General features: G+C 48.0%; 1 protein-coding gene and 2 long non-coding RNA genes across 3 annotated transcripts; 1 reads left to right on the forward strand and 2 right to left on the reverse strand.

The window, feature by feature from the left end:
• Positions 1-558: 558 nt before the first annotated feature.
• LOC135813876 (polyhomeotic-proximal chromatin protein-like) lies at positions 559-16,434 on the reverse strand. The gene is made up of 14 exons (XM_065326898.1): positions 16,281-16,434; positions 15,969-16,019; positions 14,119-14,146; positions 13,388-13,457; positions 12,428-12,568; positions 9,538-12,107; positions 9,192-9,308; positions 8,044-8,562; positions 6,788-7,195; positions 6,166-6,327; positions 5,483-5,541; positions 2,005-2,153; positions 1,639-1,733; positions 559-1,484 (listed from the first exon to the last, which is right to left on the reverse strand). Exons 2-14 carry the CDS (start codon positions 16,001-16,003, stop codon positions 957-959), a joined length of 4,881 nt encoding a protein of 1,626 aa, XP_065182970.1. The 5' UTR covers positions 16,004-16,019; positions 16,281-16,434; the 3' UTR covers positions 559-956.
• A 646-nt stretch (positions 16,435-17,080) lies between these two features.
• Positions 17,081-18,488, forward strand: LOC135813591 (uncharacterized). Its single transcript, XR_010553026.1, has 2 exons — positions 17,081-17,239; positions 17,937-18,488. It is a non-coding gene; the product is annotated as an uncharacterized LOC135813591 (long non-coding RNA).
• Positions 17,760-18,808, reverse strand: LOC135813592 (uncharacterized). Its single transcript, XR_010553027.1, has 2 exons — positions 18,626-18,808; positions 17,760-18,142 (listed from the first exon to the last, which is right to left on the reverse strand). It is a non-coding gene; the product is annotated as an uncharacterized LOC135813592 (long non-coding RNA).
• Positions 18,809-18,832: the final 24 nt, after the last annotated feature.

An 18,832-nucleotide genomic window follows, 5' to 3' on the forward strand; every position in this document is an offset into this window, starting at 1 on the left:
AGATTTCGTGAACGAAAATAATTAATTTGTGCTTATATAATTATACAGTACATAATACCAAGAGTACATACCCCCCCCCCCCCCCGGCCCCGGGGTTATGTACTCTTGGTAATACCTGTACTCTTTTATTTCATTGCAATACAAGGGCAATAGGGCATGTATTATGTAGATTTACCCCATGCTTCCATTATGTGTTCATGCCAGGGAGTAGTACAATACTACGTATGTATTGTACTACTCCCTGGTTCATGCTGTGTAATGCAGGTTTCCAACCCATTGTCTTGAGATACCACATAGCACCAAGAGTAAAATAAGCTCTGGGAGCTTATTGTGCTCTTGATAATACAGTATACGCAACCCGAGACCACCATCGATGGCAAGTACAGCAATAGGTGTTACTACAATACACCATAAATCAGCAGATCCGGATGGCACAAATGCACCCGCCAGCTAGACTACAGTTGTAGCTGGCACGTGGGCGTGCACACACACAGACACACACGCATGTGAGCACATACACATACATACATGCACACACACACACGTCATGGCACAGTGTTATCCATTTAGACGCACAATTTTAGATGCGTCACTTGCATGAAAAATCATACTCAAGTGTACTCCAAAATATGGTGGTTCAGAAGAATGGATTTAGAACGTTCAACGATCAGCATACAGACTTTCAATAAAATTGGAATTCAACACCCAAGACGATAAAAAACAAACTCACATACAAAGACAGGAAGAGGCCAGCTACAATAACAGCAAGATGAGTGAGTGAGAGAGACCCATCCTAGTGACTACATGACAGATGTACAGGGTGAATATTATACAATACGGGGTGCTGGTAGCAGGGAGATTCAAATGCACAACAGCACAGTGCCAACAAGTCAACTATATACAGGAAAACAGCAGAATAGAGGAGCATGGGGGCAGTGTAGCGACTAGCAGCGGGTCTAACTGTCTTCCACCATCATGACAGCACCTTCTGGCGATGATGCTGTGCTCTCTGCACCTGTAAGAGAACTGCCGTAGAGCGGAGAGAAAGCTATATGCGGCACACCGGTCACGCTCAGAGAAGAGTTAAGATCGCTGTAGTCGGTCTCTTCAAATGGTCTACCGGGCCCGGCATCATTGACGAAGCTTACAGCCGGAGGTCCACATGCATCCTGGCTATTGCTATCAGTAATGTCTGCAGGGGCAGGCAGGGATGTTGCGCTTCCATCTCCGTTCACCATCGACACGGCTGCCAGAGCCGCTTCAGTCACGCTGGTCACAGAGGCAGAAACGTCGGCTTGCAATGAAGAGCTGCCAGCGGTTGCTGCCAGCTTCTCGGCCAGTGCCTGATTCCGCTTTTCTTCCTCGGCCTTGGCTTGTGCAGCGGCCTCTGCAGACAGCCGTTCCTTCTCCTCTTGCCATTCTTGGCGCAGATCATTCACAAACAACCGCTTCATTAACGTTTGCTCGGCAGCTGCTTCCTTTTGCTACACACACATACAGCAGGGGAAAGAGAAGAAGCAAACCATCATAAGTGTGTTTAGAAGTTAAACACATTTTAATGGGAGTAGAAGCCATGAAACAAAAGGGAAGACTCCCAAGACGTGCGGTCGAAAGGAAGCTGACAAAACAGTGACTTACCATGCTTTCTTTGAGCAGTAGTAAACGATATCTCTGAGACACTCCATCCTTTCTGGCAACAACATCGGATGCAGTAGTACGCAAGTTCTCTTCCACTGTAGACAGACAGACAGACAGGCAGACAGAGCATGTCCAAACCGGTGAGTACAATACAAGAGTAATGCTCATTGCCTGTCAGCCAATGCAATAACGGTGATCAGACTACCTTCAAACAAGATGCAGTGCTGCAGCCATTCAGCAAGAAAGGCTTAGACTACAGTAGCACAGGGAGTAGACCAAGCAGAGCTATACAGTATGATCAGATCAAACACAGCTACACAGCTACTCAGCTACTCATTGCAGGGACACGCGTGTCATTAGACTAACCTGAAGCGGTGAACGTGGGCAGTGGCTCCACCTCAGCAAACATGTGAAACGGCAGAAGGCGGACAATCGCATCTCCAAACGTGTTGAAGGGCTGCTTGCAGTCCGGGCCCAGAGCGATCTCTGTATCACGTCTCTTGGTTCGTTGCATGCTACAGCAGCACATGACACAGGCCACACAAGTATAAGCATACACACAGACGCAAGAAAAAGCTAACAATAGTAGAGCTGAGGATAACCAGAGATGATGGCAGAGTTCACTGCACGTGTCCTAATGAACTACTGTAAATCAACAAATTTTCGCCGATCTCCAAAAAACACTTTTCGCTGCCACTAAACTGTCGCCGTGCGCGTGCAAGAGTCCAAAAAAGTCCACGAGTTCAAGAGTCCAAAGTACGAGACCATGATAGGATCAAAAGCGATCACATCTAATTCTCTCTTGCAGCAGTACGAAGTGAATTGGGTTTTTTCAGACCTTCACTGACCTAGTCCTGCGCACAGATGTTTGTGTAACCAGCAGACCTACGCAGCAGTAAACTAATGATGTGTTGCTGTTTTCCTGGCTAAAAAATAAAAACCCTAATTTGAAAAATCGCTATGAGATACCCAAGCAACCGTTTCTTCCTGATCCGAACGAGGAGAAGAGCGACGCTGCAGCGGTGAGCTGCCAGTCAGCCAATGCAGAGATCGACTCGCAGTTGGCTGCAGATGTCGGGGCCAAAAGGCGACGAGGGAAGTAGTCCCATTATGATGATGAGCGACGAGCCCAGATTGCTCGCTATTCGAATGATCATCGCCTAGCTGCAACATCCGCGAAATTCAAAGTGCCGACCAGTACCGTCAACACCTGGAGAAACAATTTGCGTTCGGTTATGAAGAGCAGTCGCATCGGTCCTGAGTCCGTTACCAGTTTACCCAACCAGCCTGGTGGGAGACCTCTTCTTCTCCCTACCGACATCGACATTCGGGTGAAGAGACACCTCTATGCAATCCGGGATGCTGGAGGCATAGTGAACCGTCGTGTCGCCATTGGAACCGGCATAGGGTGTATCCGTGCAATGCGTCCTGCGCTCCTACAAGAGCAAGCCTTGGGCAGGTTCTCTCCTGCGTAGGATTGATTTCGTCAAGAGAAAGGCGACAAAGGCTGCCCGAAAGCTACCGGGCAATTTCACGGAGCTGAAGAGTGATTTCCACCGGCGTGTAACCTCTATTGTGGAGGAGCATAGCATTCCTGCCCAGCTTGTGATCAACATGGACGAGACTGGATTGCCCACTGTTCCGGTTTCACAGTGGACTCTAGAAGAGGCAGGATCTCGGCAAGTTCCTGTATTCGGCCTGGAGGACAAGAGGCAAATCACAGCTCTGTTGGCGTGCTCTGCAACAGGCACTCTCCTTCCTCCTCACACTGACGTCTCCAGCAATGATGAAGTGATCACCTGTGGCTGGGAGAAGGCTGGCTTGTTGGACGCCATCAACCTCACCAAATCGTCAAACTCAGCATCTCCTAGCACTGACAGCCCTAGGTGTACTGAAGCAGCAGATAACCTGCCCATTGTTTTACACACTAGTGTTTGGCAAAATGGTTTAGTCGCTGAGCACTACCTGCCGGCTTAGATGTGCCAGTCGAAGCTGGATGGCCGCCGTGGTGGGTCGAATGCGTGCACGGTCATTGCCATGTGTTTGGTAGATTGTGCGATCCAGAACGCCTTGTCGCTACCCAGTCCTGGTGAAGCAGGCTCTGAACCGGCAGGCTGACCTCACTCTGTTTAAGGTTTAACACTGCTTCATAGCATAGTGGAACCTTTTCATAAAGTCACAAATCATTCCATTCTCAACACTATAATATTATTATTTTGCACAAAATTGAACTTCTACATGAAATATCATATCAGAGAGGTTCCGGGGTACGATTTTCCGTGCCAAAATCCGTATGGGCGCTACGGATTTTTTCCAGGCGTGCTCCATACGATTTTTCGGCACGGAGAATCCGTGTACTGGCTTTCATACGAACCATGTTTCGTATGGAGATTTTGCGTCATCGGGTGCAGAAAGATTTTTCGCGTACAAATCTGGTACGAGAAACATGGATTTTCCGCGGGAAGTTTTGATTTCGGTACAAATTTTCAAAATAAAAAGGCAATGACGGCAAATACACAAGTTCCGTACTCCGGAACATTTCACTGCTCGAAAACGACGTATAAAAAATCCGTAGCGCCTCTACGGATTTTGGCACGAAAAATCGTACTCCGGAACCTCCCTATTGTCAGGCAATGACTGCTTCATAAAAATAAACACACCAAAAACAAACAGGATATACTAGTATCCTCTGAAACTTAACATTACTTGTATACATCATGCAATACATATTTTTCACAGCATTCATGCAATACTTGTAAAACAATTCAGCACTATCATGCAGAACCACTACAACTTGCACTGTTCTTGATACCTACTAGTACGTTTTTGTGAGTTCAACATCATAATAATACTACTAGTATCACATTCGAACTAGAAGCCACTGTATACATGTAATTATACCACTAAGTTATGGAGAAAGAGAACAATTTTTCTTGGCAAAAGAGTGACCCAAACTGACATTATTTGGTTTTGGTGACAAATTTGAAATTTTGGCCGGCGATTAATTTTGGCCGATTGGCATTGACCGGCAAAATCAGTGAAATTAAATCGCCAGCGAAAATTTGTTGATTTACAGTAAGCAAGCTCCAGCGCAGGCACTTACACATTACAAGACTTTCTCACACTGCATTCCTCCCGATTTGCTTGCTCCAACCAAGCTTCAAGTTAACCAATTTTCGGGCATGATCCGTCTCGACGTATGCTAGCTGTTTGGATCATAACTTCTTGTTGCCGCACATCAATTTTGGTAATATTGGGCTTTCAGGAAGCAGCGGCATGTTGTGCCTTCTTGAGCCTGGTGACTCCGTTATGGCAGACAACGTCAAGGGATTTGCATTGAAGTTCCGCTTGCCGTGATTGGTGTCAAGCTTAAGTTATACATGCTAGGCAAGGAAGACCAGATGGGTGCTGCAAACCTAAAGAAGACAAGGCGCATTGATGAACAGCGCATCCATGTGGAGCGTGTGACTGGTCGTGCAAGGAGGTATGCCGTCCTGAACCATGTCTTGCCTGTGAGCATGGCGTCTTTGGCATCCCACATAGTTCACACGTGCTTTCTGCTCACCAAATTTGACTAGCCTTTAGTAAAGTAGGTCTCTCTGTCTCTCTCTCTCGGTCTCTCTACCCCCCCCCCCCCCCCTTTCCTCTCTGCCTGCCTCTCCCTTCCCAACTACACACTATGCTTGTATAGTATACAGGCATCTCTGTCTGTCTCTGTCTGTCTATTTCTCTCTCCCTCTCTACCCAACTACACACTATGCCTGTATACAGTAGTAGTATACAGGCATATCGGCCAACACACAGCAGAACAACTGCACCATTCAGCAGCTGAGAGTAAACTAACCAAGAAGCCACTTTAGCAGGCGTTGTGGTAGAGGACGACGAATCTCTCTTCTTAGCGGCCTGTTTACAGCACAGCACAGCGTACCAACACAGACACACATACACAGACACACATACACAGACAGACACACCGACACAACAAAAATAGACAGAAGCACTACAGCACACACACAACAATTGCTATATTCTAACTTCCATAGCTAACTTCCAAGGTAAAGTAAGATAGCTCTGGCTGCAGAGGTAATGAGGAGAACAAGTAAAGACCAACCTCAAGAGAATACAACCGTGATCTCTTTCCTATTGGCCAGCTGAATAACGTACTGCCTTCAAAACTTCGAAATACATCACCGCATACTGTGGAAAATCAATCTACACTTTTTCCTTGCGGTTTGAATCAACTTTCGCACGGAACTGAAGTTCATGCACCCAAGATTAAGAGATCGTGTCGGTACTCAAGCGAATCGAGCAATTACGCGAGCTGCTACAAGAGATTGTGGATTTTAGACTTCAACTTCAAGAACACAAGGGCGTGATACAGGCAACATGAGGCAAGTAAGGTAAATGAAGGCAGTCCGCCATGCACTGATCCATAACGAGTCAGATGCATGCTGTTGGATATAGACTCTCGCTAAATCAGAATCACGTCACTAAATCGATTGGGTGCAATTCTAGAGTAGACCATACCGGAGTAGGTCTGCTGGATGTCACCACAGTGCTTGTTGTCGTAGCAGTACTGGTCCGCGCAGCCACTGCTGCTGCCGCTGCTGCTGCCGCCGCTGTTGTTGCAGGTGTTGCGCTGATGACCGTAGTGGTCTGCGAGACAGAGCTACTCACTGTGCTGCCGGCCTGCCATTCCCGATACGACAAGCACAACGAAGAGAGAGAGAGAGAGAGAGAGAGAGAGAGAGAGAGAGAGAGAGAGAGAGAGAGAGAGTCCACCACATGGCTACGGGGAACAATTCCATGAAATTCTCAAACCAAAATGGCCTATCTGTCAGGTACGCCAAGATGAATCCAAAATACATTTCAACCCCCGCCTATCCCGGAGATTCTCCACTGGCTCCCTCTAGGTTTGTGTACTGGTACTTAGAAAGAAATGTATCGACATAAACTCGTACATCCTACAGATACATTCAGAACCTTCCCAGCACTTTTTTTTCATCACAGGTGCAAGAACCACACTACCATAAGTCCATAACTACGCCGGGGCTGGTGACCAATGAGAGTGAGATGTCCTAGATTGGGCATCTCCAGTGAGCAGTGAGCAGAGCACAGCTACAGGCATAACTAAATGTAAGTGTAATACCTTAGGTTTAGAGGGTGCAGGCGTGCTTGGTGCAGTAGTGACAGAAGTGGCAGTGGTTGTTGCAACATTGGTCTCTGGTGTCGAAGACACAGCGAGACTAGTGGCAGGCTTGAGACCGAGTTGTGGCATTGACGGTGGTGGAGAGACACGCAAGTGATGCTGCAGAAACTGTTGTTTCTGCTGCTGCTCTTGCTGTTGTTGCAGTGCCTGCTGGAGCAGCAACGGAGTTTGTGGCGTGGCGGTTGGCTTTTCTGGCTGCTGCCCCTGCAGAATCTGTTGGAGCTGCGATTGAGAGTGCTGCGGCTGCGGCTGTTGTTGTTGCTGCTGTTGTTGTTGTTGTTGCTGCAGCTGTTGAGCCTGCTGTTGCAACAGTTGTGTGCGCATGGCCATTGGCAGTGACATGGCAGCCTGGTTTCAAACAAGTCAGGACACAGCAGTTTCGGTGAGGACCAAGAATATGACAGAACACGCTTACTTTGGCTCTTGGAACTCGGCTCAAACTAGCCACATAAAGGTGGCAGCAAGAGTCAATAACCAAGAATGCAATTGTGATCCTCTTTTCTATGGCCCAGATGCGCGGCACGCTGCCTTCGTTACATCATGCAGCTACATCTCCACACTGTGGAAAATCAAAAATCACACTTTCCTTGTACTTTTATACCAACTTTCGTACGGAACTGAACTTCATGCACCCACAAATTGGAGAATACGTCGAAACGTGAAGGAGTACGCGAAAACAGTTGTGCTGGTACGAGAGATTGTGGGTTTTAGTGCATGAACACCGAGTACAGAGAGTGCTGCAGGGAGGCTACGTGATGAGGGCAATGTGGCGCGCACATTGACCCAGAACCCCAGTTTCACACTCTTGGTTATGGACTTTTGTTGACATGCAATGCCAGTCTCTCTGTTGTACAGTCATGGTTTTTTATGGCAATGGAAGGCATGCACAATGGCATTTTAGATAGGTGGCTCCATAAGATTAAGAGAACCTCCCTAGAAGAGTCAGTGCACACGTTATACAGAGATACAAAATCCACAGCCTTGACTGAAAACAGGTGGCGGTGACTGAAACCTTGTCGTGACTGTGGAGAAGTCAGCTCAAGGAGATGCCAACAACACATGCGTGTACATACATCAGTAGGTAGCAACGCATGTGTGTACATACATCAGTAGGTAGCAACACATGTGTGTACATACATCAGTAGGTAGCAACACATGTGTGTACATACATCATCAATAGGTGACGACCAACTTACCTGGTTCAGAGATGACCAGTTTGCCGTGTTGCCACCAGTGGATGCAGACGACAAGATCTGCGCCAAACGCTGCTGCTGCTGCTGTTGCACGAGTGCCGACGATGCCGCCGAAGTTGTCGTTTGAGCAGCCGCTTGCTGTTGCTGTTGAAGAGATGTCTGTACCTTCTGTTGAAGACTCTGGAGCTGAGCCACTGCCTGCTGTTGTTGAAGTGACTGTGGTGTAGGTCTTTGTTGTGAGTCCTGCTGCTGTTGTTGCTGCTGCTGCTGTTGCTGCTGTTGTTGTTGATGCTGCAGTATCCGCTGAGCTGGTGTAAGCTGTTGCTGCTGCTGCGATTGTGCCTGCTGCTGAGCAGCTTGTTGCTGAAGTAAAAGCATCGAGGAATTGGCTTGTGCCTGCACTTGCGCCTGTTGCTGTGCTGGCTGTTGCTGCTGCTGTGAGCTCTGAAGGGCCTGAGGAGACGTTTGTTGCGCCTGTTGCTGCTGCTGCTGCTGTTGCAATTTCTGGAACATCACCAGTTGCTACAGCCATACAACAAACATAAATACAGTAGAGAGCTGTATTGCAAACCAGGCAGCCTGAACACAAGGGAGAGCAAGGTGCGGAGGGGAAAGCAATAAATAGTGCAAACTTTATGTGCGGGTGATAAGTCTGTGGACTGGACACTATGCAGCAGCAACTCTGGAACCATACACACCACACATGTAACAGTAGCTTGATTGCTGACCCCGACTCATTCTACACCAGCGGTATCACCGTGAAGATTATAAGGGTTGGTAGAAATGTCAAACAGTTCCCAGCCTTGCCCCGTTGCAGGGCTCGGCTATCCACTGCTGTATTGTTAAGCTGGCAGGGCGAGGCATGTGGTGTACATTCAGCTCACAACGAACAATGTTTTAAGCTACAGCGGAGCTGCTAGGGGGGATCCAATTACAAGTTTTGACTGTTGGTAAACCAAGCGATATTTTGATCAGATATCGATTCTGATATTGATCATATCTCCATATTGACCGTCCGTAAATACCGAAAAATTTAAAAGAATTTTTCCGTTTCTCCTCATACCCCCTAACGGACACATATGCATGCTGGCTCCTGCAAGGAAAGTGGAAAGCGTAACTTTATACGCGCGCACACACACACACCTGCCTACCTGTAATGACAAGCCGGTCATGGCCTTGGACTGACCAGCGGAAACTGTGGACGCTGCCGCAGCACTTGCTGCAGCTGCTGCCGCTACCGCAGCACCAGCATTAACAACACCATTCGGCTGCAGAGGCAAAAAACAGCAACAGAACGGTTGTCTCTATTGGGGCCTTCAGAAGTCAAGTCAAGAAAGATCATAATTATTATCATTGAGATGGCCAGGATCATTGATACAATCCACACTGAAGCAGGAAAGCCTGGAAAACAAACAACACAACACTCCCTACATGTCGTAATGTCACTATTTATATATTGATGTCAACACAGACAAAGTGGAGGAATAGAGAACTTACTAAAACTGGCTGTTGCTGTTTCTGTTGCTGTGTTTGTTGTTGCGGCTGTGCTTGTGATGACTGCTGCTGCTGTTGTTGTTTCTGCTGCTGCTGCTGTTGCTGCTGTTGTTGTAGCAACTGAGCAAACTGTGACACAAATGCACTGTTAGCAGTATGGCCACCATTCTGCTGTTGCTGCTGCAACAGCTGAGCAAACTGCGAGGCAAAAGCATTGTTGGCAGAACCACCAGAACTAGCAGCGGCTGCCATGACAGACTGCAGGACTGATTTAACCTGCTCCGGTTTGACACCAGGACGATTGGCGACTGCCGTCGCCACTACAGCTGCTGCGGCGGCCGGGGTCATTCCACTTTGTGTTGCAGCAGCAGCAGGAGTGGGCTGTTGCAAGGACTTGTTTTGTGTACCACTGCCCATTGCAGACTGCATCAGAGACTGCAGCACGGCCGCGTTAGCTGGTGGATTGCCCGAGTTGGCTGCAGCAATAGTACTTGTAGAAGTGGTAGGCTGTGAAGCCTGCGCTTGCTGCTGTTGTTGCTGCTGGCGCTTTTGAAGCTCCTGTTGCTGTGCCAATGCCTGCAACTGTGCTTGCTGATAGGATGATGCCGTCTGCGGCTGGGATAGCTGCTGGTTCGGTAAGGCTTGTTTCTGCATTTGTGCCTGCTGCAATGAAGACTGTTGCGAGGCACTATTTGACCAAGTTGCTGCTTGCATCGACAACTGCGGCTGACCTGGAGAAGGGCGAGCAGCAGTGTTCATGACACCAGACTGAGAAACAGCATGAGAGGGTGCAGGCGACGGAGACTGCCTAGCGAGGCCCGAAATTCCGGCAGCAGCCGCAGCAGCTGCATTGGCGGTGGCTGAACTTGGTGACACTGAGGATGATGGCTGAGGGTGTTGTTGCTGCTGCTGCTGCTGTGGAGGTTGTACACTATGTGGCACTGCAGGCGGACTGGGTTTCATGGTTGACGAGGCCGGGTCAGCAGTGTGCACGTGAGGTACAGACGGTGGCCGGGGTGCTATTCCACTGACAGATACAGAATGGGATGGTGGCCTAGGGGGAATGCTTGCCTGGCTGGATTGATCACCACCTGCAGTCAGCTGCTGCTGCTGTAGCTGCATCTGTTTCTGTTGCTGTAGCTGAAGTTGTAGCTGCTGCTGCTGCTGTAGCTGTTGTTGCTGATTGTGGGCCAGTGCTACTAGGATATGCTGGCGTTGAGCGTTGGTCAGCTGACCCGATGCCAACATTTGCCGGAGCTGCATGATCTTATTCGCATCTAAGGTCAGTGTAGTTCCTTGCTGCCCCGCCTGCTGCTGCTGTTGCTGTTCCGCTTTGACTTGTGATGGAGGCGAGATGGGATGACTTTGTGATGTTGTGGACATATTCGTATCACTCCCCACATACCTATTCTGTCCCGCAACAGCAGCAGTGGCCGCATCTGGTAACGTAGGGTGGCTAAGAGGTGGACTACCAACAGACTTTCGAATGGCAGCTGAACCTACCGGGGCGACATGGGACTGGGAAGTTGCTTGGGTCTTGAGGTCCTGTTGATTCCAGTGAGTGGCTGCACCACCCACTGCTCCTCCTCCTCCTCCTCCACTCCGTGCCAAATGAGCCTGTATTGCTTGTTTCTCGAGAAGAAGTCGTTGCTGCTGTTCGGCAAACGTTCTTTGCTGCTCTTGAGCGACAGCCGTGACTTGTTCTGCCGCTCTTAACGCTGCAGAAATGTTACTGCCTGCTGCGGAGAGTTCTGGTTTTACGCCGGCAGAGGCGGGCACGCCTGTCGCAACAGAAGAAACTGGGGCTGCTCCTGGTGCCTGGCCATGAGGAGGCCGGCTCTGCACCACACTCTGAGCGCTAGTAGCTACAGCACTTGTGCTCACAACCTGGGCACTTGCGAAGGAAGGTGGCAATGGCGAGGGCACAGAAACTCCACCCGCTACCGCTGACCCTGCAGCCGCTGTTGCCTGCTGCTGCTGGAGATCAGTTCCAGATCGCGCCTGTTGGTGCTTCTGGGAAGCCAGTAATTGCTGTTGCTGGAGAAGCAATCTCGACAGTTGGTCTGAAGCTGCTGATGCAGCTCCAGCAGCACTGGGACCAGTGGCAGAGGTGATGCTAGCCTGCTGCACCGTTGGATGTTGTAACTGTGTTTGGAGAGCTGGTCGCATTGCCTGTTGTGAGTGTGATGGAGGTATGGAGTGTGCTGAATGAGGTCGTACCTGTGCTAAAGACGGACTCGTTTGCTGCTGCTGTTGAGACGGCTGCTGAACATTCATGCTACCTTGGGTAGTTGCCTGTCCACTCATAGACTGAGCTTGCGCCTGCTGCTGTTGGCGCTGCTGCTGCTCTTGGAACTCCTGCTGCTTCTTCTGCATCCATATCTGCACCCTCTCTCGATCCTGTGGCGGCAAGTTGCGAAGATGCTCCATGACCTGCTGGTTAGTGGCACCCGCCATCAGACTGTGCTGCTGCTGTGGTGCCACTTGCGCTGGCTGCTGTGACATCTGTTGCTGCTGAGGCGGGGTTTGTTGTGTTGGCTGCTGCTGTGGTTGACCTATATTATTCGTTGGTGCTACAGGAGCAATAGAAAGAGCAGTAAGAAACACACATGGATTTAAAACAGCTCTACATTCCACATAAAGACAACAAAACAGCTCCAATGCACTATTAACTTCATACAACCCGATGCACAAAACATGAATCGGCATACTAGCAATGGCCGCAATGACATGATGCTATCAATCCGATGGGCCAAGCAGTGACCAGTGATGGCCGCAATGACATGATATCAATCCGATGAGCCAGTGACCAGCAATGGCTACACTGACACCAGGCCGGGCGGCATACAGCCGTCAATGACATGGCTGTGCTGCTGCAGATGTGCCTACTAACCAAACTGAGTATACTGCGAATGAGACTGAGCGCCATGGACGTGTGCTGGTGCTGCTGCCAGTGATGCCGGAGCCTGAGCTGCCAGTGCATGATGTGCAGGCAGGCCAGCAGGACCCAGCGACGACGGTGGCAGGTGACCGGCTGTGACATGGTGGCAATTTGAAAGGCATGACGGTGCAAACACACGCGCGCGCACACACACACACGGGAACTTAGGGCCGGTCTATAGTATAGGTACATGTATTTCACAACACTAATACATGTACAGAATATACGGGTCTCATGATGGTCATTCCTCATCAAACATGTTTGCCATGAGAGAAAATCATTCAAGCCCATAAATGGCATACTAGTATCAGCAAGAGTACATAACCCCCCAGAGTGTGCAACGCCTGATCCAGCTCTGCATAGGGTCTTGGTCGAGCGGAATCGGATCTTTGCGTCATAATACCGTACACATCTGAGGGGAACCCGGGGAGTCGCGGGTACTCTTGGATCAAAAACAATGGTACCCTGCCTCGAGACCGGCCTTGCGCTGGTGTGGAGTGTACGCATGACATCAGAAGATCCGATTCCGCTCGACCAAGACCCTATGCAGAGCTGGATCGGCGTTGCACACTCTGGGGGGTTATGTACTCTTGGTATCAGACAACAATCACAGTTGAATAGATGCTCGACATTTTCTCTCGCATATATGCACGTCAACCTCTTCCAGCCTCGGGCCCGCGATCGGAAATTCCACATCACAATCACGGCTACAAAGTATACGTACTGGGATTGTACCCACCCCGGATATCAGTGAAATATGAACACCTCGACTAAGGGGCGAGCACGGCTGGGACGTGCAGCCTGTGTGCAAAGACCACGTTTCGCGTATCACATGCCAGTTTTATTCCCTCAGGTCAGTGTCTACGGTGATCGTTGGCATCACCTAGCGCTGGACAAGATGTAAACACTAACCTTGCATGGCTGCTATTGTAGCCATTTGCGGAGAGCCAGTCAATCCGGACCGTCCAACATTAGCCTGCGACTACACACAGATATACACAGACAGACAAAGGCACACACCAACCCCAACCCGACATTGTTGCAATACAGTTCAAAAGGCACCAGAGAGAGAGAGAGAGAGAGAGAGAGAGAGAGAGAGAGAGAGAGAGAGAGAGAGAGAGAGAGAGAGAGAGAGAGAGAGAGAGAGAGAGAGAGAGAGAGAGAGAGAGAGAGAGAGAGAGAGAGAGAGAGAGAGAGAGAGAGAGAGAGAGAGAGAGAGAAAGAGAGAGCGAGAGCGAGCGAGCGAGAGAGAGAGAGAGAGAGAGAGAGAGAGAGAGAGAGAGAGAGAGAGAGAGAGAGAGAGAGAGAGAGAGAGAGAGAGAAAGGTGACTGCCTGACACACTGCCAAGGAAAAAGAACAGGAGAAGACAATGATGAATACCAGGACTCAGCATCATTCACAGTCTATACCAACACAACAGAGAGACACAGGATAGCATGCATACACACCTACGTACTTCCGAAGTACCACACATACTTTCCCACTGTCATAAACTGGTTACGTGGGTCTCCCTGGGAGAGGGGAGAGATATTCAAAAGGAATTTAGGAAAGATGACTCAATGCACACACAGGCACGCACACACACACACAGGGCATCTGCACAGCAGTTACACCGTGTAGTGCAATACATGTGAATACTTACTTGGCTAATGAAGGTGCTTCCTTGCTGGCTAAATCAATGAGAGAACAAAATAAAACATATCCCAACATCATTCAGGAACATGAAGTGAAAATACACTGCCGTGAAGGTTGGATACAATGGCACTACAGCAGGGAGACAAACATGCCCTTTTCTGATGCCACTATATCCGATCCTGGTACTGTATACTAGAACCACTGTGGCGCGTGTGCAGAATTCCATCGTCACTGATGGTCTATAGGTATTTCCAATGCTGTTTTATCCAAGCATTACTCAACACACACAGTACCTTTTGGATATCTTGAATGAAACAAAAAGCACAAGTACAGTGCCAGTCGATGAAAAGCAGAGTTGTGCGTGAAACGGCGCAAAGCGCCCTGTAACTTAGTACCATGTGCCATATCGTGCACCCAAGGACGATTCCGCTTCATAGACTAGGACTACGTTTGGTTTATCCTATGTCAATATGCATGCCATGATACAGTCAGTATCGCCTATAGCGTTGGTGTTTGATTTTGAGCATTTTATCACTATAAGCGATATATCACTATGACCGATACCAAGAGTACATAAACCAGAGTGTGCAACTGTGCATATCAGATCTGAAACAGCGCAGTTCGTGCACTACGTCACCCTGATGAGGTCAGCCAAGCCGCGACTTGCGTACAGCTCAAATTTTCATGTTTCATAGCCCGGAAATCAGCCAAGTTTGCTTGATTTTACATCAATCACTATAATCGATGCAAAAATAATGTAATAAATGTCTTTTGAAATAAGAATTTGATCACTATAGGCGATATATTACTATACGCGATAACTGTGTATACTTAGTTATGGCAAATGAAAATGAATTTGAGAAATTGATCACTATATCCGGTATAATACTATAGCCGCCAACCTTATACTCGATACGTACTGTACTATGATTGCAGAATGTTCTGAACAATGCAGGTAGAGTGCAAACATACGCTTGGGCGACACAGATATACATGCATGTGTATATGTGTATGTGTGTGCTCGTACGTTTGTGATTACTCGCAAATTTGGAAATCCATCCATCCAATGCGCGAGGACACACACGTACACACAAACACACACACATCTCAGACCTGCCCATCGCGGAAGCGATGATAGCGAACAGCTATGTTAGACATAGCACTTGTGCTGGGATTACACCATTCAACAGCTTGCAAGGCTGATGAATTCACAGCCACTAATTTTTAGATTCACACACACACACACACACACACCATGAGCATATGCACAACCAGATGCATGCGCACACATACATGTACATCCACCCACCCTTACAGTTACAGTAAGTTACCACCACACATGCAATGCATGCATTCTCTAACTAATCGTTGTACAAAACTGAAAAGTGGTGTTGTTGAGACAGAACCATGACTGGAAAGCATGTATGGTAAACAAGCTTCACAACCACAGTGTTTACAAAGTGAATGAATGATGGGAATTTCGCACACATAATGACAAAATTAACTCTGCACATATTATTTTGGTTATGCTAATAACACCATGAAACAAGACATCAGTCATACATTTGCAGAGCACGTGAACGGTGATTGGTTCGTGGACGCACTTCTCATACACGAAGCGTTGAAATTTCTATTTATACCACTGATAATTATTATCATCTTGGGAGCAGGTTGCCAATCTTGTGGCTTGGTATGACTGGAATAAACAAAATTGAGAAACTTGAGCATCGTACACATTCGGTTGTACACAGCATCCTTTGAATGAGGTTTCGTATAATGAGAAGTGTGCCCACGTTTCCAAACATTCTCGTTCGAACAAGGAACAAATTCCGCATCATTTTCGTAGATAGCACTGACCTGCTGTTACTCAATGCATTTCGGCCGTCCGCCATATGCTGCCCTCCAAAACTAGCAAAGACGCAAAACACGCGCACGCGCACTCTCAAAGTTATCCCCTATCTTTGAAAATACTCATTTCGAACTGTTTCTTCTTTCTGCAAAAGGCGATAGATTCAAACCCACACGTACACATGCACATGCATTGTGCTCCCAATCACGACCCCTTGTACATATACATCATGTGCATTGAAATGTGTGCAGAATGTATCACTTCTTCTTCATTCGACAAGGCAACATGTTGAAGTTGGACAGGCCATTGCGTGTGCTCACCTTGTTGTTCCCGGCTCATGCACGGGGGAGTGGAGAGAACACAAACACAACCCAACAGGCGCTGGGCCTGCGGTTCTAGCGAGCAGACAGTCGAGGTTTGGCGATTCGAATCTCCCTGGGCCCCGCCGTGATCCGCTTCACACACACAGTTTCGCTCTGTACCTGCACAGTACAGTCAACAATAGTGTGTGTGTGGCGGACATCTTGGTTCAATGCCAAGCTCGACCAATCAGCGATCAAGTGATTTCCGCGCACGCGCGTTGCATGTGTCGCGTCATCGATACCATGACGAAAAATGCGTTGGCGACGAGCTTTACGAGTTATCGCTCGCCGGGTATTTCTTTGCATGCAGCTAGCGCTATTAAAGGGAAACTGAACGCCAAAAATAAGTATGGCTTATCCGAAGGAGAATTGGGCACTGATTCCGATGAGCTATGTCTCGAGCCGATCAGAGAAGAGGAACTGTGTCAAATTTCATAAATAACACCTCCCATATTTGGAAATTGGCCTTGATGACGTGCGTACTGCTTAGCTGTCACCATGCTGTGCATGTTCAGCAGTGTAATTGAATGGAAGAAAACAATTACTTTGGTGTTTTGCAGCTCTGTTTCGTTCCCTGACGGTAACCAAATCTAGATGTAGGAATCTGTTGAGCAGGAGAGTGACACATGTCTTCCCGAAGGCTGTCCAGGCTGCAGTGGTGATGAAGAAGACACGATCATCACCCCGAGATCGATCGTAGCGAATTGGAAAACTCATGGTGAATTTGCTTCCACTCCAAGGCAATGTCGAGGTATGAAGGGTGCTTGTACTGCCTTCCAAAGTGAAGAGGAGATGAACATGGCTTTGCATAGCTGTTGTTCTATGCCAACTTACCTACTCTTGCTGGTACCGTAGTGGCATAAAATTTCGTGGACGAACAACTCGAGTCACGAGTGGCTAGTGAGCAACACTAACAGGTGAGATTTTTCAATTCGACAAAAATTGTTTTTGTTTGAGAACTGACAGTGGCAGTCATTAGACTCAGTAGGTGTCTTTGCTGCTTCTTTCCCTTCATTGGTAGGGTTGTGCTTGAATAGTACAAGTGCTTGAAGTAAAATAAAATAAATAGAACATGTGGAACATAAATCTAATCAAGCATCAGTACATGTATTGCGAAGTTCAACTTCAAAGCACATGAAATCACAATGATCACGAAGTTTATAATCAGGAGTACACCCTGTGTTCAGCGAACACATACACACATGCTGTATTGCGCACACACATGTACACATGTGCGTGCACCCCCACCCCATCCGGCCACAGACACACGCATGCAGCGCGCACATCCATACACATGTGCGTGTACCCCCCCCCCCCCCACATACACACACTCCTACCCATACACATGTGCGTGCCCCCCCCCCCCCCCACACACACACGTGTGCACATACAGATACACAAACACACACGCACGAACACACACACACAAGATACGTGTAAGTGTACATGGTCTTCCTGGTGCAGATGCTGAGCCAGCACAATGGAAAATACCTCCATCAAGATGCTTGATCAAGTGTTGTGATAATGGCACTGTTTGTTTGTTTTTACAAAGACGTGTCGGAAAGATTACAATGCATTATAATTCATAATTGTTCTTTGCCTTGTACTGTGCAGACCAGAATGCTTCGCTATCAACTCCTGGCTTTCCATCGGCATGGTGTTCAGCTGCAGCGGCATCTGGTCCGGGGAGTTCAAGTTGCTGGATGGCTGCACTGACACAGGATGGGTTTGCGTTGGCAATGCGATACGGCAGTCATCCCACATCACGAGCGACATGTTTATGTAATTTATATTGTCGCTCGTCCAGCAACGTCAAGGCTCTGCATGTAAACACAGGAGAACACCATAATACTACTCAGGGGATAATAATTTTGGATATCAATTTCGTGACAATTATTAGATTCACACAATATTCACAACGTATGCAACACGATGCTGTCTATTGACACTACTTCAAACTGAAGTCCTCACTACTCCTCTCCCGTTTTCATCTCCCTCTACCTTATGAATACTCTGCATTACTGGTTTTGTTTCTACCCTTTCCATTGCTGCCAGCTCCCAGTCTTTTTCAATGCACAGCACCACCTTGACAGTCATTTTTGTGATTTGATGTACACATACTTTGAAGTTCAAATTCGAATTACATGATCAGATTTTTGTTCCACATTTTCTATTTATTTTTACTTCAAGCACAACCCTACCGATGATGGGAAAGAAGCAGCAGAGAGACACCTACTGAGTCTAATGACTGCCACTGTCAGTTCTCAAACAAAAACAATTTTTGTCGAATTGAAAAATCTCACCTGTTATTGTTGCTCACTAGCCACTAGTGACTAGAGTTGTTCGTCCACGAAATTTGCAATATGCCACTACGGTACCAGCAAGAGTAGGTAAGTTGGCATAGAACAACAGCTATGCAAAGCCATGTTCATCTCCTCTTCACTTTGGAAGGCAGTACAAGCACCCTTCATACCTCGATATTGCCTTGGAGTGGAAGCAAATAATTCACC

This window comes from Sycon ciliatum, chromosome 4 (genome assembly GCF_964019385.1).
Source record: "Sycon ciliatum chromosome 4, ocSycCili1.1, whole genome shotgun sequence".
In the NCBI taxonomy this organism is placed as follows: domain Eukaryota; kingdom Metazoa; phylum Porifera; class Calcarea; order Leucosolenida; family Sycettidae; genus Sycon; species Sycon ciliatum.